Consider the following 24,885-nt stretch of genomic DNA (forward strand, 5'->3'; position numbering starts at 1 on the left):
CAGCATGTAGAAACATGAAACCCTGGTGGGTGATGTGTTTTACAGGCAGGTGCAGATTAACTTGACAGAAAGCAAAGAAAAAACATTGAAGTTACAGTGAGATCATTTGCAGAGACTTAGAATAAAATGTTCTGATTGTCTGGAAATAGATTCAGTAACGTCGGATGTTATTGCTCCATAATTTTCCAATAATTTCCTTTTGATTTTCAGGAATTTTCCATGAAAGCAGTGTGTCATTTACTGGAATTACCGGGAAAACAGAAATATAACTGAAGGAAAAGCTCCGTGGAAGCTCAAGCACTCATTAAGTCACTGATAGTGATTCTTATAGTACACTTTACTCTCCGTATACGTTGAAATGTGTGCTCGACTAAATTTTATTACAAATTTTAGGCGGAATTTAATTTTAAAAAATGTGTGGATGGACAGACGGGAACCTGTTTGAGACCAAAATGTAAAACCGTTTCTCCTTTCTGGGAACAAAGTCTTTGAACAGGGATGATGTACATCTCATTAACAGAATTCAGGGTTAGGGTTAGAATAGGTTAAATAAAACGGTATAAAATAGATGTTTATTAAGCTACATTTGACTGAGATATTATCATATACTGATCATTACTGCAGTTTAGTTTTCTAGCAGGAGGTAAGCTGAAACTTTCAAGAAAGCTACAGGACGGACTGAAGAGTCTTTGAGTTTAAAGAAAATGTGTAAAAATATAAATGACCATGTGTCTGTTGTTGGTTTTTGTTCAACGTTTCTGTGAAGGCTTACGGCTGCGGGCGCTGGAGATGAGGCCGCAGTTATGAACAGAGGTCGGTGTTCAGCAAAGTGGCACAATTTAATTTGTGTGGCAGGAGCTGCGCGGCTGCGATAGACTCGGTAATGAAACCTCTCAGCTTTAAGTTCTGTCTACTTTATATTCACAAAGGGAAACGAGTGAGGCAGCCATCGTGGAAACATGCAAATACACTGATCTCTTTAATACGAGCTTCACCCAATCGGACGGCGGCTTTGACAAGCAGAACAAATGCCCTGCGAGCACAAACGTGCGGGTCAGGAGGAGCGGCGCCGATGGTCGAGCCACAATTCAACTTTCTTTATCCTCTTTTCAACGCCGGCAGTCACATTCTGCCTGTTCGCTTACTGTTAAATTAGTCATCTCAGATTAGAGACGGCTTAGGGAAGAAAACTTTTCCTTAAAAAGTTGACAAAGCTCTGAAACTATATGTATTTTGAATATATGCAAAAGCAAAGTGCGGGGAAATAAGTGTGTTTTGGAAAGTTTCAAGAGTTTCTGTGCACTTTTCACAGTCAGAGTCATGTCTTCCATTTTAAATCCAAATGGCACAAAATAGCATTTTAAACACCTACTGTGTATCACTGCTGTTTGATTTCAGCTTTGATTAGAACACAGTGATACACAGCAGCATTAAATTAGCATCGAAACTCAGGAAACTCCCACAAGATCACAACAGAAACCCCACTTTGTTTTTAAAGAAACGGTTCTGGCCTCTGGGAAAAGCTTTAGCTCCTTCTGACCTCTGAATACACCAGGGCTAGCTTTAGCTGCGAAACTCTGGACACGGCTAACATGAAGCTACAGTGCCAGTAATATTAGCTGCTAACTTTTGTCTTCATACATTTAATGGTAAGATATAGATGAAAACACGTCAGTAGCATTTTGCTGCTAACGCAGGTAATACAACATGAAGGTAAAGCAGTTTCACGGACATAAATACTGTGTGGCTAGCACTAGCTGTGAGAACTACAACACCCAGCGGCCCCTGGCTCCGCGCAGACTCAGTAGCGGCCTGAAGATGGCGTCTGTCAGGACGCAGCCGTGCGTTTGGACAGTTTTACTTGTGTTTTCTTTCTGTAGTTTCGTCTCGTCTCTGTACTTTCGCGTCGGAGACAGCGAGGAGAAATGTTTCACAGAGGAAATCCCGGACGAGACGATGCTTATCGGTGAGTTTGTGACGGAAACCCGCCTCCTGACGGTCCAGTTCCCTCAGCTGACCGACTGCACTTCAGTTCCGTTTTATGACACGATGATCATTCACGTTAGATTCATATCTGACCTCTCAAATCAAATTATACTGTGTCACGTCTGAAGCTGGACAGGCTGAGGGACGGTCTCCTCTGTCCTCGCTCCTCCTGAGACGTCTGTCATAAAGGTGGGCGGATACCAGGTTCACCTGAGGAGCAAACGAGGAGTCCACCTGATGGATAGATCTCATTAAAACTGTTGGATGGTTTTTCTCAACAGTTAAAACATTTTGTTTTGTTTTGTTTTGTTTTGTTTTGTTTTGTTTGTTTGTCTCTCTCTGCAGGAAGCTATCGGATTCAGCTCTCAGATCAGCAGAGGGACGAGGACCTCCCGGTCTCTCAGGACCTCAGGATGCACATCGTTGCCAAAGGGCCCGATGACGAGGTTCGTCCTGGAGCTGAGTGTCAGTCCAGTTATTTTCACAACAAGCGGATGATTGTTTCATCAGGATGTTGGTGGATGTCGGTGTGTTAAGCTGTGTGCCTGCAGCCTTCTCACTGTTAACCAGTGTGTCTGTTTCCTTCAGCTGATTCTGTCTCGGCAGCACGACTCAGAGGGAAAGTTCACATTCACTTCACATAAACCAGGAAGATACCAGATCTGCCTGCGGCCCAAATCCTCAAACCCCGGCCTGTCTGCTGGAGGCGTGCTGGTGAGAACGTAAACAAATAATAATAATTAAAAATGAATAACTCAAAATGCAATAAAGGTAAAAAAGATAAAACATTTTTGAAACTAAAGTGATGCAAACAATGACACAAACTGAATTTCAGCAAAAGAAAACAGGATTTATCCCACGTGTACAATCACTGCTGTTACAGATATTAGGAGTTGATTATATTATTATAATAACTGCTTCACACAAAGGGACGACAGCCTAAAAAGCTGTACTGCGTTAACATAAAGTTCCTTCCTCATGAACTTCCTGCTGTGTTCCAGACGGTTCACCTGGATATAAAAGTGGGCGAACGCACCAACAACTACACTGAGATCGCTGCCAAAGAGAAGCTGACGATGCTGCAGCTGAGAGTCCGGCAGCTGGCTGAGCAGGTGGACCAGATCCAGAAGGAGCAGAACTACCAGAGGGTCAGTCTGTCTGTGTGGGTCAAGACTTATTGACAAGATGGTGGCGGACTTTAGATTACAAGGCTCGGAGGAAGTAGGTGATGGCGGCGCAGGCAGTGCACGTCACGCTCACGGCAGCGTTCTTCCTCTCAGTCAAAGTACAGTCGTGAGATTTTTGTGAATCTAATGCTGAAGTCCAGAAGTTGGACTGTGTCATTGGACTGTGTCATTATGTGTCCACATGTGGGAGCAGCCAGTGATCGTGTTCCAGTTCTGTCTGAGGAGCTGAACTCCACGTGTTGTTTGCTGATTGACAGGTCAGGGAGAAGCATTTCCAGGAAGTCAGCCACAGCACCAACATGTGGATCTTCTGGTGGCCCGTCGCCCGCTCCCTCTACGTGGTGGCCGTCATCACCTGGCACACCAACTCCTGGTAAAACAGCATGTCCTGTTGTTTTGGTGACCTTTAGTTACTGACGGTGTTTCTCTGTCAGCAGCAGAAGAAGAACTCAGACACTAAGTATTCCCAGCACATTATACTTCAGGTATTCAAAGCAGGGGTTAAACTGGAATTCGACGGAACATTCTGGGATCTGTGTCCTCCTGTTTGTAGTTGCTGACTGAGACAGTCTGATGTCTCTGGACTGCAGAGCCTCAGACGGGTTTTTCAGCTCCTGTAGTAGATCCAGGTTTGCTGCTGGCCCCTCAGACACACGTCTGTCACTTGACTGTAGCGTGAAGCGTCCGTCTTCCTGTTCTGAAAGATGAAGCGAAGCACCTTTTCCCTCAGACTCAAACACACAGCATCTTCAGAGACTACAGCACGGAGCTGTCTGACGTCCTTCAGTGACTGATTATACACACAGTGTAACGTGTAAAGGAAAGTTGTGAAGTTGTTGAGGGAGGTCGACAGCTGAGGTCCATGATAAGACGAGACGTTTTTCTTTCATCCATCGTACCCGTGAGCCTGTGACAGGTCACTCTCACACCTACCAGTCGTTCTCGCTTCATCTCTTTTGATATAAATGGACAGTGTCTGTACATGTGACCTCAGTGACCCTGCTGCTCTGCATCCTAATTACTGCATTTACCAAGTGAAGCATGAAACAGATGTGAAATTAAGTTTTGTATGTTTGAGGTTAAAGGTGTGAACACACAATCATCTGGAATGAAGCAGAATTTATTTACAAAAATGTCCTGATCTCAGGTCGATGCATTCGTTACAAACAGTTTGTATAAAAACAACAGTAGAAACTATTTAGTGTCAAACTTCAGACAAAGTTTTATATTTACAGAGCTGTTTTTTAAGGAGTTCACTGTTGATCCGTCCTCGTGTTCTGTGTTTCAGGTGAACTCAGTAAACTTTGGACCTGCAGAAGAAAACATTAAATCACAAACAATGTACGAACTCGAGTATTTCCAGATGCAGAAGAATAAATAAATATTTTGCCTGAACTGAGAAGCCCCACATCAGGAGATCAGGACTGAACCCGGAGGATTTGGTCACCTGGAGAAGGCGGATACAGAGAGGAGTCCAAGCAGGAACTCCAGGCCGTAGAAGCAGAGCAGGACGGTGCTGAGGATGAACTCCAGCCGCAGGACGAAGGTCTGCAGCAGCAGGTAGTAAACAGCCAGCGCGGCGCAGGGAACCAGGATGAAGAGCGACACGCACAAGGCCAGAGAGCGCTCGCACAGGTTCCCCTTCACACCTGGATCGAGACACCGCACAGAACCTGGTTTCCTTTCTCTGTTATATGAACTGTTTGCTGCCACAGCGTGAAGCCATGTTCGTCCACAGAGAGAACACAGTCACACTGATCTGGTGAAATTTCTTCACCAGAGAAGAAGAAGACCAGCGTCTTCACACCAACCATTTTAACACGTACCAACCCTAACCCTCATTTTTCCTGCGTTCACCAGCAGCTGTCAGCCGTCCACCTTAAACTAAGTGTAGATTTCATTACAGGTCTTTTATATTTCACTGCTGGAGCTGGAGTAAAAAAAAGCAGCCAAGACTAGAAAACAGTGAAAACTCTGGATGTTTAAAATGAACCAGCAGCTGTTTTCCCCCGGGTGGAACCAAAGAACCCAAAGAACCGAACAGGAACTGGCCTCTGACTTCAAATCAAACACCAAGATTTGAAAAGACCGTCTCACATTAAACACTGTTCAGTTACTGATTAGACAGAAAAGAGGCGAGTGTGTGTGTTTAATACCTGTCAGAAGCCTGTTTGGTGTCTCACTCACCATAAAAGATCCTGAGGGTCTCCAGTCCGAGGAAGATCACCAGCAGCATCACATCCAGGACCAGATTATCTGACGGGTACGGGAGTAAAATCCCTGCACACACACGAAAAACACACAAACGGAGAACACGATGAATCTGGGTGTTAATACACAGAAAGGTTTTATGCTTAATATTAGTTTGAATAATAAGAAGGCTGTGGACGGTTGAGTAACAAAGTTTTCATTTCATTCTCACTTAAAATTGAGTTTTGAAACGATTTAATTCGTCTCGTAATTTTCTCCCTCTCTACTCATTAGGACACTAAAACTGTGACCTTTGACCTCTTCAGCTGCCCGTACTGGTTTTTCAGGGAATAAAATGTTCGTAAATTCTTTTGCTGCTGTAAACAGCTTCGTCACTAAACCCTGGTCAGTATTTCGTCCTGTTCTGTTTCTTTTTTAAATGAAGAGATGTTCAGTTATGTAACACCTGAGGGCTGCTGGGTATTTTTTTCATTATATAATGTTTGTACTTTTTTGTCTGTAATTTGAGACAAATTACAGACAAAAAAGATTTGTATTAATGTACTCTCAGTACATGATATTCGCTTTGCTTTTACACGTGTGCCTCTTGTTGATTTACTTTAATGAATAAAAACTAAAAATCTTTATGCTTGAAAGTGTTACAGGCATCAGTGCTTACACAGTCTACGTCAGCTTTGAACATATTTCTGGATAAACATATTTCAGTCAGTCATGTTTTACATCATGACCCAGAAACTGAAGTAAAATCTCCTGTAGCTCTCAGAGTGTTAAATAAAGTTGAATTCGGGAAACCCTCCAAACAAAATAAGGCACAGGAGAAATCTGATTCAGACCTGCTGCATAACAGTCGTGTATGGATGGAAGGAAGCACAGCAGCTTACAGACCTTTGTAGATGAACATGAGAATCTCTGCCAGGTAGAAGGCTGCAAAATACCAGCTGTTCAGGTACAGGAGAACCTGCAGAGGGGTGGACGAAAGCTGAGGAGACAAGGTCAAGGAGAAAAGACAGACAAGGACACAGGAACCAGATGTGAGCTGCAGCTCTTCACCAGTTTGATGTGAAGGATACGATAGGCTGGCTTCCTGCAGAGAGAAAGAGAGAGTGCAGCTGTCAGAGGCTGACTGATGCACAGCTGATTTTACCTGGATTCGTTTTATTTTGTTTATATTTCTTTCTCGTCTAATTTGAATTCTTGGTCTTTGAGCATGTGTAGTTCTTTAAAACATGACTTTTCAGAAGTTAGTGTCAGCAGTAGCAGTAACAGTATTATCAGTAGTACAGTGGCTCAGGTGGTCGCAGGAGCAATGATATTAATCGTAGTGATCCGAGCGCTGTTAGTAGCATCCAGGTTTTAGCTTCAGTGATGATATAGATGCAGTTTCAGAGGCTTTAATGAGCTGTGATAATGAACTGCATTGGCTTTATGTTAATCTATTAATCTATCAATATATTAATATTTACCGAACTGTTAGTAAAGTTATTAGCTACCGTCGAACTTAACGAGGGGCCGGCTGTGGTTATTTTCCGCTTAGTTCTGTTACGCGGATAAACTTCATATTGTTAAATGTTCGTTACGTTTAAAATCCAAGTTAAATTAACGGTAACGTTTTGTACCGACGGGTTTGTTTGTTTATTTGTTAAGCACAGAACGTAACTCACCAGGCGCCATGTCCGATTGCCATGGAAACAGCGTACAGGAAGCGCTTCTTCTTCACTGTTGGAATAAACCACAGTGGTGTTGACTTGCTGCCCTCTAGAGCTTGTATGTGATAACACATCATCTGCCACTACTACTGTTACTGTTACTGCTACTACTGCTACCTTCACCTCAACCAGACGCCGCAGTAAAATACAGTGTGGGTTTTGTACTTTATCTTACGTTAAGGATTTGAATACTTCCTCAGCCATAGTTTAAATGTAATACAACATACCTCACTACATTACCCAGCTTTCCCCTGCGGCGCGCTGATTGGCCACACTTGAATGATGGTTTACGTGGCATTGCTGTGTCCGCGCATGCTCAGTCGGGCTCTCTCCCGGTGTTAAAATGGTGTCTGTCAGGATGCAGCCGTGCGTGTTGTCAGTTTTACTTCTGAACGTTTTTTATAGCTTCGTCTCCTCTTTGTATTTTCACATCGGAGAGACGGAGAAGAAATGTTTCATAGAGGAAATCCCGGACGAGACGATGATTATCGGTGAGTGTCAGCGGTAAAAGAAGGTCTCCGGCTAATGCTAGCTGCTAGCTCACCAACTTTAGCTAGTTAGCTAATCGGCTAACTGAGCTAAAGTCAGTTTGTGTCCTCAGAAAGTGTCAAACAGGGACGTGTCCTGCTTTTATTTATTTTCACTGTTCAATGCAGTGACAAACAAACACACAAACAGAGTGAGCAGTCACAAACTGTGTAAACACGTTATATTTGTGTAGTTTTGCATCGATGTTAATATTGCGGCCGCATTAGTCTGATTTATGCACCTGTATATGTCACACTGCTAAAAAATCATATCGTTCACTCTTTCAAATCTCTCTCTGTAGTTGTACTTCACTTGAATATCTCTGTTTGCTTTAACTTTTAGAACTGTAAAGATTGGTGGTCCTCACTTTAACAGCTCATCCGCTTGTGTAAACATTGAATTACCTGTATGAATCAGAGGAGGTTAGTGCGTGGCATGCCCTGCTTCATTCAGCACAGACAGGAAGTGGTTCCCCGACACCTGTTAGTAAACCACTTAACCTGTAGATGATTCTCTCGATCAGTCGGTTAGTTGACCGTACTCCAGTGTGTCACCTTCAGACGTCAGTCCAAACCCAAAGACATTCAGTTTGTAGTAACATCATCATCCTCACTATAATTTAACATCTGGCCAAAGGACAGCAGCTGTAAATGAGCCTTTTAGCAAACAAGATCCTCACATGAGAGGAGCAGGAACAAATAACTACTGACACGAGGAATTCATTGGTTGATTTACAGAAAAGGAATCAACAGCTATGCTTCATCCAGCTTCTCCACTGTGAGCGTTTCCTGTGGGTTTTCTGTTTATATCATTAGAAACGTCTGCTTTTAAGTTTTGAACTGAACAAATCAAGAAGATCAGTTACTTCAGAAAATAACTGATAAAGAAATGAGTCACTATGTTAACTGCTCTTTCTTTTCACTTTGTTCTGTATGTGTGACAAAATGATCTCAGTTCAAACATCCACTTCACTTTTTCTGTCCACATCTCACAGACCTGATCAGAGAAGGAAGTTAGTCACTGTACAACCTGCAAAGACCATGTGATGAATACTGATTAGGGCACTTAGAAATGAAAAGGCTACAACACCTCTCACTGTTTCTGTCTGTGCAGGTAACTACCGGACTCAGCTGTATGATAAACAGAGGGAGGAGTACCTGCCAGCCACTCAGGGTCTGGGCATGTTTGTTGAAGTCAAAGATCCAGATGACAAGGTGAAACATTCGAAACACTCAACGAGGACATCGGGACATCAGGACCACATTATCAGCATCAGCTGTTTGTTTCAGCAGGATTTAACTGGTTTGTGTGTTTCCTGCAGGTGATTCTGTCTCGTCAGTACGGCTCGGAGGGAAGATTCACCTTCACGTCACACACACCCGGAGAACATCAGATCTGTCTGCACTCCAACTCCTCCAAGTTCTCCCTGTTTGCTGGAGGCATGCTGGTGAGGAGACAGGCACTGTCTGTTTGTGGTTAACGTAAACCTTTAAAGCTTTTCAAGGTGCATCCGTATGTTTTCAAATGAGAAATAGAGACAGTGCTGTTTATATCCATGTAGCTTGATGTTGTGTTACATAACCTATTTCACCCCCAGCTAGATAAACAGGGTTTAGGTAAATCTTTAGGTAAACTGAGGGGGGCAGTAGTTTGTTGAGCTGCAGCTCGTTCTTCCTGAAGCCCATTTACATTTTTCCATTGACTTTGACTTTAAATGTTATTGTGAGCATTTGACTGTTGGGTGTCGGTGCAGTCCTGTAACATTAGATTAATATGCTGGAGCTGTTGTGTTGCAGAGGGTTCACCTGGACATCCAGGTTGGAGAACACGCCAACAACTACGCTGAGATCGCTGCCAAGGACAAACTGACGGAGCTGCAGCTGAGAGTCCGACAGCTGGTGGAGCAGGTGGACCAGATCCAGAAGGAGCAGAACTACCAGAGGGTCAGTCACTGCCTGTGTTTTCATGTTGTTGTCTGTTGTGTTGTGTTTGTTTTGACATGGTAGCTGTGTGTAAGTTGGGTCCGATGAGCAGAGCAGAGTGAGTCAGAGTAAATCTGAGCGTCCTCTGCAGATTGTTTGCTGTCCGACAGCGTGCTTCGGACAGTGGCCGTCAGCAGTGTAAAGTCAGTTGTTGACGTTGCTGTCTGTGTGTCCTCTCTCAGTACCGGGAGGAGCGTTTCCGTCAGACCAGTGAGAGCACCAACCAGCGGGTCCTCTGGTGGTCCATCGTCCAGACCCTCATCCTGGTGGCCATTGGCATCTGGCAGATGAGACACCTCAAGAGCTTCTTCGAGGCCAAGAAGCTGGTGTAACTGTCCTCCTGGAGGAGTGTGTGTGTGTGTGTGTGTGTGTGTGTGTGTGTGTGTGTGTGTGTGTGTGTGTGTGTGTGTGTGTTGGTCTCCACTGATTGATGCAGTACTGAGCGGCCGCGGCGGTCGCTGTGGTTGGAGGAAGAACTCCTGAGGAGTCGGGACGCAGAGAAATCCAGCTGCACGATTTGGCTTGAAAACATCTTCATTTTTATTTTGACTGCTCTGATTGTTTTCCTCACACACCCTGTTTGTAATGAGCCCCTCACATCTGCAGTAGACTATCAGGGAAAACGTGACTGTGTATCACATGTTTGTTTGGGAGCAGGAAAACGGTTTCACCTTTTTGACTGGGACTGGGTTTTGTCTCCTGGGTTTTGTCTCCTGTTCTCATGTCAGCCATGTTTGTTGTGTCCTGTTGACTCCACAGAATCAAAGAAAGTTGAGCAGCATCGGGACAAACGAACTAAACCAGCCGACGGCTCCCAGACAGAGTCACGTGTTCACAGGTTTCTCTTTGTTGTTGTTAATTTGCCCTTTTTCTTTCTCGTTACTCGCTGTGAGAACTTGACATGTTACTGGCCACTAGAGATGTTGTTCAGTCGCGCGCACGGAAACAGAAGTCAGGTTTACACGTAACGTCAGTTTGAAGCTGGTAGTTTGCTCCGTGTCCTCTGAGAGACGGCAGACATCTTAACTCTCTCACACTCTCTGCATCTTCCATCATCCGCAACTACACTGAATAAAACGGGTTGAAACGCCATCAGTGATGTAATCAGTTGTTACTGCCCAATCCTCGGTATTTTCCAGAGTTAGATGTGAAACATACTCAGTTTTAAAAAGGCAGACTCACAGAAACAAGGCTTCAGTGTGACAGATCATTTTTTATACTTGTCTATGGAGAATAATTTTTTCAAGCACAAATGCCGAACACTTGATGGTAAAAGCTCGTGAGATGTGAGGATTTGATGCGTTCGTGTTCTCATGTCATACAAAGCAAACGGTGACCTGACGTTCTGCTGTCGGACGTCGTGATGGACGTTCACTTGTTTCTGAAATGCAGCAGTTAATTGTTAAATCAAAGAAATGAGCGGATGAATGGATAACGAAGCCCCGGCTTCCATCGTTCCTCCGCTGCTGTCGGTGTTTGCTCAGTCTGCTGCTGGAGGTCACTGCCTCCACCCGCCATGGGATTCATGTGGGCTGAATTTCTGAGGACATGCACAACAAACTCGTCCTCAGAAAGGACGAGAGGTGCAGCCTTCGCATGATGTATAGCTAAAGAAAGTTTGTCAGCGTCCCGACTAACGAGCTCTGTTCAGATCTTGGCTTTGTTTCATCACGTTGTCAGAATTTTGGCTTCAGTGCCAACGTTAGTTTAATGAGCTGATACTGGAAGGATTGAACAGCGACCTGTCAGGTCGTCACTCACACTGTTTCCTTCTGATGCTCAGATTTCACCGTATCTGGGGTCGAAGCAAACGTTTTGGTAACTGTGACGCGGCTGCTCTCAGCTCTTTGGGACCAGCCTGTTTGGGTTGTCGTCTCTCAGCCTGGTTCAGTGAACTCAGACCAGAAGAGACCGTTTCCTGTTGGTTACTGTGCATTTGAGCGAGTCTGAGTCCAGACTCAGTGTATGTTTCTGTCCATCTGACTGTGGCTCGGTGTTGGTCTGCAGGTGGAGGTGGAGGAAGCTTATCCACCGTGAGGCGTCCTTTCATCCATTCATCCATTCATCCTTTTCCCATTAATATTAATGATTAACACATCTGGTGAAGAGTAATTTGAAAACGTCCCAGACAGACGCCTCAGCTCTGCTTCACCTCCAGCTCCTGAAACTTGCCGATGATCTTTACCTCGAGATTTTTTTGCCACTGCAGGTGTAGACGAACAAAAACACAAATCACAAACTGTCGTTATAAAGCTGACTTCATGTTCCCAGAGCTGAACTGCTGAATACTCAGCTTCCACCACCAGTTTGTTCAGAGAGAGCAGAGCAGTGAAGTGTTTTCTGTGGAATGAGTCTGGATCTGGAGTGAAAACACCGTCAGTCGGGCAGTTTGTTCTTACTCTTCAGTTTTTAAGGTTTTGTTGCGCTTTTTATTTCCTGGTGGTTTGTGTTGATCGGCTGATGTTGCTGGTAGGTTTCAGTTTTCAGAAATGTTTCCGGGCTTAGATTTTGAATCGCTGGTGAAGGTTTTAGGCTGGAAGAGGGGCATGAATTTATTTTATTTTTAGAGAGACTCTATGTGAAATCTGTCTAAAATTGCACTCGGAATAAAGTTTTGTCACATTTGGTTTAATGGATGCAGTTTTTTTTATTCTTGTTAAATTCTCCTCTAACACTTTCAGACTTTTAACGTTCAGTAACTTAAAATATTGTATTTTAAAGAAAATCAATCTTTGAAATGAATTAGAGAGAAACATTAAAGCAAAATGTAGTAAAATTAAAACTAATACAAAAATAATTTTGTGTAGCTTTAACACGTCTAATTTAACTAATGAAATGTCCGTATTAAAGAACCAGCTGTAACAAAGGTCAGTCAAAGCTTTTCAGTTGGATTCAGGTCAAACTTTTCCAACACGTGCTGTCGGGTGATTTAACCTTTGACAGTAACTCATATTTTATAAGGTCTGCATATGTTTTGTGTGTAGAGAGTAACTTTATCTGTCAGATAAATGTAGTGCAGCAAAAAGTACATTTCCATCTGAAATGTTGGAGAAAGTATCACCAAATAAAAATACTCAGGTAAAGAAAAGTACATCAAGTTTGAGTAAATGTAGAATATAGAATTTATTTATTACGATGTACAATCACATCAAATACTCAGCACGTTACCAGAGGTACTTTTCACTGCCGGTGTCCTGTTCCTTTAAAAAAAAAAAAAAAAAAACAGTAGGAACCTTTACTACTACGAGCTGCAGTTCCGCTCCGGACTCTTATCCAGGTCGGACCGCATTACAGTCGGTTTGTGTTTGATTCTTTTCCAACGTGAAATAACCGTTAAATGTTTTGGCGCGCGGCTCCGGCTCCGGTTCTGTTCACTGTAAGTTTCCAGCGAGTTCGGACGTTAACGGACGGCCGGTGTCGGACGGTGACGACCGCGGATGAAAACCGAAGATGTGCGAGTGTGAACCCGGAGCGGCGGCGTGTGTGAACCGCTACATGCTACGTGGACGGTAACGGTTAACGTGAAGGCGGCTGTTAGGTAACGGAGAAGGAGAGAGAGAGAGAGAGAGAGAGAGAGAGAGAGAGAGAGAGAGAGAGAGAGAGAGAGACATGGGTTCAGATCAAACCGGATTTTAACTTGGCGTTTTACCGAGCAGATGTTCAGAAGCTGTGGAACCGAACCGCCGGAGGTTTGTGTGCTGAACGTTAGCGGAGCGTTAGCGTTAGCCGGAGGACGGACTCGCTCTCCGTCAGCTCTTGGACGTGAGAGACGATGGAGGAGTGAGAGACGCTGGAAACGACGCGACGCTGCTGCTCCCGTGTTCGCCTGAGGGCTCCGAGTCCGCCGCTGTCTCCGTCGCTAATAACCGGACTGAAAACCGGCAGCTGAAGTCGGTGAAGATGATGTATTCATCGAGGAGGAAGCCGGTCCTGTACTTCAAGGAGGAGAGGAGGTAAGAGCTCACCTGAGCCCCGTGAAACAGGCTCAGGTGTACTACACACAGTCTCTGACATGTCAGCAACAACAAACTTTATTCATACAGCACAGTGTTACAAAGGGAACAACAACAAAACAAAGTGCAGCTAAGATTTTAAACCTGTAAAAAAAAAAAAAGTGTCAGGTCCTTCAGTCCTGAACCAGGTCTTAGGGAAAGCCAGGAGGGCCCTGCCCTGAGACCTGAGGACACCAGTGAGACCACAGCGATGTGGTCTGTGGTCTCACTGTGTTTCAGGAACTGAAAACCTTATTCTGAAACGAGATCGTTACTGAAAACGTCGTGGTGAAATTTATTGCACTGAAATATTTGACGTTGAGAAGCATCTTTGTGAGTTTACCTGTTTTCACTTCTTTAAATTCTCAGTAGTTGATTTAAAGTTGTGCAAAATGTCTGTTTCCATTTTATTCATGGTTCAAAAATTCCTGTTTTAAATTCAGAAGCAAAATTCAGGTTCTTCTGTTTCAGTTTGCTCAGATGCACTTTGTGGATTCACTCGCACGAATATAAACATTAAAATAACATCTGTCAAAACCCCGGAGCGGTTCTTAAATGTTTGATGTTTATATATATATATCCAGATTTTTCAGAGGGTTCAGTCAACACCCCAGTAAAAAAATGTAATCTGAGCCACAGCTTCAGCATCAGATTGGAAACTGAAGTGAGAGAAAGAACCAAACTAACACCATTTCTTGGCCTTTTAAAGAAACGAGATCTCAAAAGTTCCCCATCAACAACCGAGGAAGTGAGTACAAACTGTGGTTCCCAAACTGTGGTCCAGGGGACGTCCAGAGGTCATTACAGTTATTCATGTAAATCGTATCAAGCAGTGGCCTGGCCGTGGGGTTTTCTGAGTTTATTTAAATTCTAATAAAGAATCAATGATCCGTGTGACGCAGAAAAAAATTCTGAGCTTTAATGTTTTTATTAAATATGAGGTCTGCAGCGCAGTCTGAACTGACCTTAATTTTCTTTATTGATTAACCTGCAAATCAACTGCTCGGTCGATAAAACATCATCCGCTGTGATTCTGTCAAACGTTGTTTGGTCCAAAACCAAAAATATTCTGTTCATTAAAATGTTAAGACAAAGAAAAGCAGCAGATATTCTGTGAATTTCTTTTTACCTCGTTCGTGTATATCGTGTATATCATGTATATCCCAGCACGCTGTATTGGTCAGAGCAAAGTTTACGAAGCTGAAACCGTTTTCAGATTGAAACGGTCCTGAAAGAAACCGATCGATTATCAAAGCAGCTGATTCATTTTCTTTTGATGAGTTAATCTTCAGTGAGTGATTTTAGCTGTTGTGTGTTTATAAGACTGTTGCTGTTGCTGAGTCTCGGACACAGTTTGGGAACCTGTGTTGTCGACTGCTTGTTGTTCAGTTTGTTGCTTTGTTTGACGTGTGGAACCGCGGCAGGTTGAATGGAGTTTATGGACTAAATGAAAGTGTAACACAAAGCAGGTGTGATGGTTTGGTTGGGGTGTTGTCTGGATGCATGTCAGTCTGAATGAGTCTCTACAACCTGTAACGAGTAAAGTTAGATTCAGTGGATCATTGTGCTGATTTTAGTTTCTCTGTGCATGATAAAATGATTGCTCTAACAAAGCAGGATAAAGCTCGGTTACCACGTGTGTGTGTGTGTGTGTGTGTGTGTGTGTGTGTGTGTGTGTGTGTGTGTGTGTGTGCGTGCGTGCGTGCAGGTTCAGAGTTGTGGTGCATGTGTGAACGTGATGATGAAAGTCAGCTCTTCTCTGCTGAACAGATCCTGACATCCTGGAGCCTGTGTTGTCGCTGGGTCGTCACCTGTGTTTTACCTGTGTGTGTTTGCTGGATTGCCTCTGCTGAGGAGGGACAGTCACCGCTGTGTTTTAACACGCGTCTCTGTGGTCGTGGCTGTTTCCAGGTTCCTGACGGGTAAATGTACGATCTACAAGCTGTTCGGCCTCTGCATGGTGCTGGTGCTGGTCTCTCTGCTCTGGCTGCAGCTCAGCTGTTCAGGTGAGATGTCCTCCTCCATGCATGAAGACGGACGCCTCCCCCAGCAGCAGCAGCAGCAGCCCTGCCCCGTCGACAGCCAGGCGTCTGCAGCGGACAACCCTTCCTGGGGTCCTCACAAACTGGCCCTCATCATCCCCTTCAGAGAGCGCTTCGAGGAGCTGCTGGTGTTCGTTCCCTTCATGCACACGTTCCTCAACAAGAAGAAGATCCGCCACAAGATCCTCATCGTCAACCAGGTGGATCACTACAGGTGAGGACGTCACCGTCAACCACAGAAGAAGAGATGAATTTCAGCCTCTGAGGGCGTTTTCTCAGTGTTCTTAGTTTTAATTGTTTATTTAGGAGTAACAGTCAGATAACACACACACACACACACTCTGACTGGATCCTGAATCACAGCATGTGACAGAGATCCAAGCTGAAAAGAGGTTACCGAGGTTTTTGTCTCCTGTTTCAGGTTTAATCGAGCGTCTCTTATCAACGTGGGTTACCTGGAGAGCGGGAACGACACAGACTACCTGGCAATGCACGACGTGGACCTGCTGCCCATGAATGAGGCTCTGGACTACGGTTTCCCCGAGGACGGACCTTTCCATGTGGCCTCGCCTGAGCTGCACCCGCTCTACCACTACAAGACCTACGTCGGAGGAATCCTGCTGCTCACCAAGAAACATTACCACATGGTATGAGCTGCTTCACTCTGGGTTTACTGTCTTTTTGGGGACAAGACTGGGGGACTGTCAGTCATTATTAGTTAAAGAGCAGCGAGCTGATACATCTTTTATAAACCCAGGACATAAACGTCCTGTCAGGACGTAAAGTCTGAGAGTTCAGGTCATGGATGTACAGGTTTCATGTTGCTCCCGGTCCTGTCCAATGCCATCTCAGTCTTCTTCAGATACAGTAATGATGGATGGATGAATGAATGAATGAATGTAATGATTTGATTTGTCCACCAGGTGAAGCTGTTTAACCTGATGTGATTGTTCGCTGTGTTTAACTCCGGCTGCAGTTTAACAGCCTCAGTGTGAGTACTGCCGATGTGCAGCTTGTGTTTTTTTTAATGCCCCTGTGTTGTTGTTTTTGTTTGTTTTGCAGTGTAATGGGATGTCAAACCGGTTCTGGGGCTGGGGCAGAGAGGACGACGAGTTCTACCGAAGACTGAGAAAAGCTGAACTACAGGTAACATGTCTCATGAGAGGACTGAGGCTGCAGTGAGACACTGACACTGAAGTCTGTCAACCTGTTCTCAGTAGGAAGGGGACAGCTGGTCTTTGTCTCTTTGACCCAGAGACTCATGTCTCTTTAACCAGCAGCCAAACAGATGTAATCAGGATCACATCACCTAAACATAGAACAGCTGCTCATGTCTGAGTCTGAAGTTATTACACAGTAAACAGATGTTTCATTAAAGACATGAATTATTAGTAATTCTCTGTCTGATCAAATCGTTCTTATCATGTTTATAAAGTTAAATCCTAAAACAGATAAAGGTTAAAGAAGTCGTCTGTCGGGGCTCTGAGCTGCTCAGCTCGGTTCATCTCAGCTGAGTCGGTGTCAGGCAGGTAAACGATGTGATCGGTGTCTTCGCTGTGGTTTTTCTCTGCAGCTGTTCAGACCGAATGACATCACCACAGGATATAAAACCTTCCTCCACATCCACGACCCGGCCTGGAGGAAGAGAGACCAGAAGAGAGTCGCAGCTCAGAAACAGGTACAAATACTCATCTGTTACAGTGTAGGATTCAGAACAGAGGAGGAACTTCAGCACCATGTGACTGCAGTGTGTTAAAACGTGCAGGAACCTAAAGGTAGGTGCGTTCTTTACTGAACCTCTGGCTGCCTCGGCCTTTCATACAGACACGGCCTCAGGTCCTGAGTGTTGACCTGACTGCACACAGTGTGCACTCAGTTCAAAATCTGTGAACCTACACAGGCCGATCACCAAGTGTCTAAATCAGACCTGCGTCACGTTCATGGCTGCATCGGCAGCTGTTACACTCAGCACAGTAAAGACTGTCACACACTTTCATACAACTCTGACATACTAACACTGATGAGGGGCCTTCAGACCTCTGTGTGTGGTTGGCAGTGTTGTGTGTTTTACCTTTGTAGAGGAATCGTTGTTAAAATCTAACAAATCCATCAGAAAATGAGAATAAACAGCTGAAAGCTGTGGAGGACGAAACATGGCGCTGCTGTAAAGGCGTGAGGGAAACGGGCAGCTCTTTATCTCCAATCTCCAAAAACTGAGGAGCAAAAGAAAAATATCTTCGTGTGATTTCAAAACAAAGCAAACAAACTCTGAACCAGAATTCAAGCCTCTAACTCGTTTCTTTACTGAAGCTTGTTTTAAACCTTTAACGTTCAGTGTATGGTTAGGCAGTGGGTGCTTATTAATGTGAACACTTATTTCTGAATAATTATCTGCAGTTCCCTTTAAAACCGTTCAGATTCATTTATGGCAAATCACCTTTTCCCAGGAAACAGTCATGTTTTCCCAGGAAGTGATTTTCTGTCCTAAATTATCCAAAACAACAAACTTCCAACGTCAGTGTTTCAAATGGAGATATTCCTACCCTCCCCCCTCCCTCCCTCCCTCCTCCCTACCTCCTCCCTACCTCCTCCCTACCTCCTCCCTTCCTCCCCCTTCATCCCTCCTCCCTGTAGGAGCAGTTTAAGGTGGATCCTGAGGGGGGCCTGACTAACCTCCGTTACCAGGTGGAGTCCAGACAGGAACTGACCATCAGCGGGGCTCCCTGCACCGTCATCAACACCAAACTGGAGTGCGACCAGAGCCAGACGCCCTGGTGTCTTCTGGCATAGACTACTGGGCTCAGGACCCGTGTCAGTTTGAGTCTGACCGGAGTCCAAGTCCTGTTTGTTCTCCCGGAGCCGTTTCAGGTTTTTAAGTAGCGGTGCGACACAGATCTTTGTGGGAGGCACTGGTCATGGTTCTAATGGTACTGATGGATCTGCAGCTGGAAAATCCCTCAGTGAAACCAAACGTCAGCAGATGCTCGACTGGTACAAACAGACTCGTTGAACATTGACTCAGAATATAACCAGCCTGGAATCTAACGTCCCCGAGGATTAAACAAAAAAACATTTCCATTTTATCAGGTTCATCTCAACAACACAGCTTCTGCTGGAAGTGTTCTCTCACCAGGAACAGCTCCTGTGTCACTGAGCTGACCTGAGACCTGTTTGGTGTCTGACCTCAAAGGTCGGTACGGTGGATGGAGATGGACCGTTACACGGCTGAGCCAAACCACACAGAGCTGACTTCAAACAGGCGAGCGTGACCAAACCTGAGCTCTCTGAGTCCTTTTCTCTTGCCTTGGTTCTGGTACCTGCTGGCATCGTGTGAATGCAAACTTTAAGTCTATGTTTTTTACTCTGGGCTTGTGCAAATGGAGCAGAGATGGCGGAGGGGACGGCTGCCAACAACGCATGTTTCACCAGATATCACATACATCTGCCCAGTATGCATCATCAGAACATCAGAGGGTTTCTTTTAGGTTTTTATCCATGTTGAAGGAAAAAAAGATCAAATATAAAATTAGTCAGTGCTTGAGCTTGGGTTTCCTCAAAAACAAATCTGACTGCTAACCTCAGAAGTATCTCACTGTTTTTGATTTTCCACACTTTAAACAAAGAGTGGCGTCTGAAGTTTGGCTCAAACTTTTCTAATCTGACGGGGAAAGCAGGAAGCGTTTGGATTTTTTTATTTTTTCCAGTATATTCCTTTTTAATGGAGGCTCACTGAATTTGCAAAAGAAAAAAACAGTGACTATATTTTTAAACTTAATGTGTCTCACAATCACAACTTGGTCTCTAATAATTAAAACTCCATGGTGAGATTTGGATTTCGTAGTCATGAGAGAGACAAAGAGAAAATATCTCCTAGTTTCTTTTCAGGATGCATCGAGTTGCTTCAAAGTAAACTGAGCCAAACTAGGCTGAACTGAACTGTGGCGGCAGCAGGAAGTTCACACACACACACACACAGTACCATTAACACGAACATTAACGATTTAGTTTAGTCTCACCAGAGTTTTCAAAATAAAATAAATTCTCAGATGTATTTTTATAGGCGAGGTGAGTAAATGATTCCAGAAACGCAGGCCAGGTTTATTAGAGTTAGACATAGAATTGGCTTTGCATCAAAGTATTGATCCAAAGATCCAGAAAATGTTTTTAAAATTTAAATATTTCATTTTCCCTTTTCTGACTTTGTCTCTGTTTAATCACAAAAACCTAATGAAAAATTAAGGCAAAAATTTGAGGTCACTTTGATATTAACTATCATGATAATGTCATTGCAGTTTTTTTTAAAGATTGATTCCCATGTGAAAGCTTCCTGAAGGGAAAAAGGTTAAAAAGGACTTTGTTACCGTGAACGTCCTTTGTTAATGGGAAGCTGATGAGGGATCTCCAGACAAAAACACAGTGAAATAAACCTCGAGTGCAGAAACCTGTCAGTTTGTCTGAACTTTGAATATGAATGGTTCTCTGTTACAGTCTGTTACTTTAATAATCAGAGGCTGCTAACGCTTGTTTTCTGTTGTAATGTACTGCTCGGCCTCAAGGGAGTGCTGCAGCGTTTTAAAGGCAGTGGGTTTAGATGAATAGTCTCTACATGCACAGACCGTGATGTCATACTGGTTTTATTTTCCAGAGACAGTTGTGCCATGTATTTGTACGACATTCAGTATTTATATAAATCTGACTTCAAAAACACGGTGAGGCTGCTTCTTCTTTCTTTGCTTGTTTTTGGAAAAGTTCACTCAGGAAAAGTTTCCAGAGCAAAACCACAGGGGGCAGTAGCGAGCCCCCCTCAGCTGCACAACCAAAATCTGTTTCTGCTTTAAAAAGAAAGGAAAGAAGAAAGGAGTGAGGACCAAGGGGGGCAGTTGTAGGTTTCAGCAGTGAGGATCACTTCCGCGTTCAAAAAGCTGCAGTTCCTCGGCTGCCGCTGGGGGCTGGCTCCAGAAGTGAGCAATTCTCCATTGACCCCCATGTTAAAATAGCCAACTTTACAGCCTAAAAAACATATTTACAGCCTGGTACATTTTTTGTTTTTGGTCTCTATTGATAGTTTCTACCTCCGTGAACACTGTGAGGGGGGTGAATTTTTTTGTACCACAACCGTCTTAGTGTTATTTAAGCTTAAAATTCTTACATAAATTAGGGCGTGGTTACGTTGAGTGACAGCCCCATAGACAGGCACTGGCAGTTAGCTCTTTGCTAAAGCATCGGCTGGGCTAGGCGGCAACATCCAAAGGCCTCCGGTTACCTCCAGCGGTTGACGGGCTCTAGTGTCCGTGTTTGTTTGCCAATGTTCGGATAGGTTTCTGTGAAAGTATGGCTTGTTGTAGTGTGGACTGTACTAACCGACCGTCGAAGGAGTCTGTGCTGCAGTTTTTTCGGTAAGTAAATTTCTCACTATTTTACCTGGATGTTTGCGCTAATTAGCATGTATTAGCATATTTTGCCGCTAGCTTATGACTTAATTGCCGATTTCTGGTCGCTGCTGATACAGATAGAGGAGCAGCTAATGTTAGGAACGCTGTTGCGGTGTGTTCTGTGCTCTCAGAGTCCGTTTATTGCGGGAATACTAGGCTACAATTTTATTTCGTCTCATTTTTCTGTGTAAAATGTCAGTAAGCGGCTGTTGTTTGTGTGCTACTGTAACTGTAAGTGGATAGTGGATGGAGGCAGCGGTGAAAGCCGGTAAATATTAAATAGCTCCGAGCCAAGTGGCCGGGTTCTCGGCCCGTAGAGTAACCGCCTTTCCGCCATATTTGGAAACTACTCTACCACTAAAAAAATCCAAGATGGCGCAGCTCAAACGCCCATGGTTTGGTCACAAACCGACTCCCCGAAACCAGTGGGTGACGTCATGGGTGCTACGTCCATATACGTCTTATACAGTCTACGGTCCTGGACCGTGTGTGTCCCTCACAGTGTGTCATCAGTCTGTGTTGGTCGTGTAGTGTACAATTTTCACATTAGCAATAAATGATGGTTGTCGTGTTGTCGTGTTGACTGACTTTAGAGCGATAACGGCGGCAGAGCGTCGAAATTCACGTCATTGTTTTCCACAGTGCGTCTTTGACTTTAGCCACAAAGAGACAAAGCAGCTTCATTTCAGCCTGAACTCGATTTACTCTGTCACCTGTTCACATCAGACTGACGGCCGCACGCCAACGCACACGTCAAACACAATAATTACACAACCGACAACAGGTGGGATTGTGGTATTTCAGTAACAAAGACAGACACACAACAGCCACACACAGAGAGGACATGCTGGTTAATGTTGTTTGTTGTCCTTTTTATTCAGGGTGTTGTGGTTGTTTTTTAACTGTGTGTGAGGCGACTCTTACAGCTCATGGCCCCTGCTGCGTTTGTGATGGTGGTTTGTGGCGGTGGTTTGTGTGATGGTGGTTTGTGTGGCGGTGGTTTGTGTGATGGTGGTTTGTGTGGCGGTGGTTTGTGTGGCGGTGGTTTGTGTGATGGTGGTTTGTGTGGCGGTGGTTTGTGTGATGGTGGTTTGTGTGATGGTGGTTTGTGTGGCGGTGGTTTGTGTGATGGTGGTTTGTGTGGCGGTGGTTTGTGTGATGGTGGTTTGTGTGGCGGTGGTTTGTGTGGCGGTGGTCCTGGCTCTTGTCCCCTCTGTTGGTTGCCTGTAGAGGTTGGCGTTGCTGTGAGTTGCTTCCCAGTTCTCATGCTGTGCGACATGGGCTGTGGTTGGTTACCCTGTGTGAGCTTTTCCTGTCACGTTCACAGGCCACACAGAGTCTTACTGAGGGCCATCGTTGGTCTGCAGGCCGTGCTTTGAGAACCCTTCACACACTGAACTTGTACCGACATGTTCAAAGTAAATTAAACAAGAAATACACAAACATCACACAAAGGATGAAGTCACAGGCTTAAGTTACATTTTCTTACATGTTGGTGTGTGTGTGTGTTACACAATTACATATACTGCCTCTACCTGTCACCTCCTCTTTTCTCCTCATTTGCGTGTTGAGTTGTTGCCGGTGTAACTTTTAACACACAGGTCGGAGCCCTCAGCAGGAGGCAGGTAAACACAGGTGAATGCAGATCAGTGCAGGTTTGCAGTTACCTGAGTGATGGATCAGAGGTTAGCAGAGCCATTAGCAGGTTAAAACAGCAGGCGTTTACAGTCGTTAGCCTGTCATCCTGCTCCTCCTAATGAGCTGCTGTGGATCCACTAATGAAAGCTCTCAGCCTTCATTACCCATACTCACACACTGCACTCAGGAAGAGGAAGAGTTGACCTGACTCTTCATTCACACTCAGTATTTTCCGGCTGCTAAGAATTAGGTTCAGTAGCATTTGAATCTGAATCCTTTTTGAATTCAGATTGAATCTGAATTTGAATCTGAATCCTTTTGAAGCGGCTGGTTTGTTGGAATAAAAACATCTCAGTAAAAGAACAGTTTCTTTCCGCTTTCTCATGAGGCACCGTTTACGAAGAGTTTATAAGCTGTAATTCATAGATTTATTAATGTTAATACATCCTTTACTAATGAATTTACTAAGTCAGACTGTTAATAAATGGGTTGGAGGGTGATTGAAATCGTTAAGAACATATTGATCAGATATCAGCGGATGATTTTCAGACACATTTATTCTTTTCTCACTACCCAACATTTTGTTTCCTCTTTTCCTGTTTTCTGGAGTTTTCTGCTTCTACTGCAGTTTAAACACATGTTCATCAGGTCGATTATCATAGCCTCAGCAGCTTATTTTTCCCTAGTGGCCCTTGGGGGGGTGGGGGGGCAGCAGTCTAGAGAGCCTGTCCCTGTCATCTCCAGCAGCAGAAACCAGCTCTGATGGCACAGTTGTGGAATCATGATCCTGGATTCAGCACCGTGGTTCTGTCACCATCCATCAGCCAAACCCTGCGAGCTGTAGATGGCGACAGAGACAAAGAGAGGATGGGGTGAATCTACACCTTTCCCCCTCAAAGCTGTTCCCCCCTGGGTGCAATTTTCACCTTTTGTTGGAGGTGACTGCGATAGGAAAAAAAACACCTCTCTTCTAACCACAAATAGGCGACAGCAGCTCCTGCTCCGCAGCTTTGTGATAATTTTTTAATTCCCCACTCGGTAATTATAATTCTTTATCTCTGCAGTAATATAAGATAATGGAAATTATACAGTAATAACTATGAGAGCCGGGCTGCGTGGTTCACACGTATTTATAGATGCTGAGGGCTCAGGAGCAGATGTGGTGCCAACACTTAATTTTCAGCCTTTGTTAATGAATGTGGGGGATTATGTTTCTATTATGGAGCAATTAGCAAAAAATAAAAGATAAACTGAAGGGATGAGAGCAAGTGATCACATTCACTACTGGTTAATACAACACAGAGGGGCCCGACGGAGTCAGAACACAAGCACATGTCATCAAGTGGTTTCTGATGTTGGAATAAATCAGATTTTAGATTTAAAGCTGCAGGTTGTTGATTTTCCTGAGTTCTGTAGAATCTTCATTGTGTTTGTGCAGTAACAGTTCAGTCAGTGAGGAAATCTGCCTCTGGACAGATGTTTGCACCTGCTGCACATGGTGATGATTGTTTTTTGCATTTTTGGTCTCAAATGTCATTAAATCCTGTGGAAGTGGTTCAGATGTAATGCAGGTCCTGAGACCAGCAGTTTATTACTGTCCAAACATTCTGATGTCCTCCTGAAGACGCTGAATCACAGTGTTTCTGTCCTCTCAGTGTTTCTCTTCAGTCCAGAATTTAAATCCACACTCTTTAAAAAACGAACATCAGTGGTCAGAATATTTACGTCCGTGTGATGTTTCAGTTTCTCCTCGTTAACGTGCATGTTTAAAATTCTGTTTTCAGTCTGTGAATACTTTCTAAACTCACTGCACATCGAAATCTGGTCTAAAACCGTCTCTGTGATAAAAAAGTTTAAATTTAGTGCCAAGAAACCGAAACTTAAAACTGGTCAAAGTAAAAGTACATCCACTGTGGAGTTTCTGGCCAAAGCAGAAATGTTTCGATGAGCTCTCCCTGTGCACAGGAACACACATGAATTCTGCCAAGAAGTGTAGAAAAGAACCGGCAAAGGCAGGAAGGGAAGAAGGAGACTGATTTAAACAATGATATAAACAGGAAAACACCACAGGGCTGAAGGAGGACAGACAGTGAACAGGCTGAGGAGCGTGGACGTTACAGAAACACGACCAGTCACCACTTACTTCCTTATTTTTACAATCTGCATCTTATTTATGTGTGT

General features: G+C 44.2%; 4 protein-coding genes across 5 annotated transcripts; 3 read left to right on the forward strand and 1 right to left on the reverse strand.

The window, feature by feature from the left end:
* Nucleotides 1-1,815: 1,815 nt before the first annotated feature.
* On the forward strand, nt 1,816-6,008 carry LOC121188083 (transmembrane emp24 domain-containing protein 9-like). The gene is made up of 6 exons (XM_041047649.1): nt 1,816-1,966; nt 2,332-2,432; nt 2,575-2,700; nt 2,988-3,134; nt 3,431-3,546; nt 4,462-6,008. Exons 1-6 carry the CDS (start codon nt 1,819-1,821, stop codon nt 4,463-4,465), a joined length of 642 nt encoding a protein of 213 aa, XP_040903583.1. The 5' UTR covers nt 1,816-1,818; the 3' UTR covers nt 4,466-6,008.
* On the reverse strand, nt 4,276-7,072 carry tmem216 (transmembrane protein 216). The gene is made up of 6 exons (XM_041047647.1): nt 7,046-7,072; nt 6,455-6,468; nt 6,270-6,363; nt 5,361-5,453; nt 4,621-4,822; nt 4,276-4,483 (listed from the first exon to the last, which is right to left on the reverse strand). The coding sequence occupies exons 1-6, from the start codon at nt 7,053-7,055 to the stop codon at nt 4,468-4,470; spliced, it is 429 nt and encodes a 142-aa protein (XP_040903581.1). The 5' UTR covers nt 7,056-7,072; the 3' UTR covers nt 4,276-4,467.
* A 328-nt stretch (nt 7,073-7,400) lies between these two features.
* Nucleotides 7,401-12,227, forward strand: LOC121188082 (transmembrane emp24 domain-containing protein 9). The gene is made up of 5 exons (XM_041047648.1): nt 7,401-7,581; nt 8,732-8,832; nt 8,940-9,065; nt 9,415-9,561; nt 9,783-12,227. Exons 1-5 carry the CDS (start codon nt 7,434-7,436, stop codon nt 9,930-9,932), a joined length of 672 nt encoding a protein of 223 aa, XP_040903582.1. The 5' UTR covers nt 7,401-7,433; the 3' UTR covers nt 9,933-12,227.
* A 662-nt stretch (nt 12,228-12,889) lies between these two features.
* Nucleotides 12,890-20,332, forward strand: b4galt7 (xylosylprotein beta 1,4-galactosyltransferase, polypeptide 7 (galactosyltransferase I)). 2 transcript variants are annotated; one of them, XM_041048863.1, is made up of 8 exons: nt 12,890-13,138; nt 13,257-13,553; nt 14,302-14,340; nt 15,504-15,848; nt 16,056-16,281; nt 16,697-16,780; nt 17,208-17,312; nt 18,269-20,332. In XM_041048863.1, the coding sequence occupies exons 2-8, from the start codon at nt 13,501-13,503 to the stop codon at nt 18,422-18,424; spliced, it is 1,008 nt and encodes a 335-aa protein (XP_040904797.1). In that variant the 5' UTR covers nt 12,890-13,138; nt 13,257-13,500; the 3' UTR covers nt 18,425-20,332. The 2 variants fall into 2 exon arrangements, with proteins under 2 accessions (XP_040904797.1, XP_040904799.1); XM_041048865.1 differs by lacking the exon at nt 14,302-14,340 and having other exon boundaries at nt 12,890-13,553.
* Nucleotides 20,333-24,885: the final 4,553 nt, after the last annotated feature.

Source organism: Toxotes jaculatrix, chromosome 10 (genome assembly GCF_017976425.1).
Source record: "Toxotes jaculatrix isolate fToxJac2 chromosome 10, fToxJac2.pri, whole genome shotgun sequence".
NCBI classification, from domain to species: Eukaryota; Metazoa; Chordata; class Actinopteri; family Toxotidae; genus Toxotes; species Toxotes jaculatrix.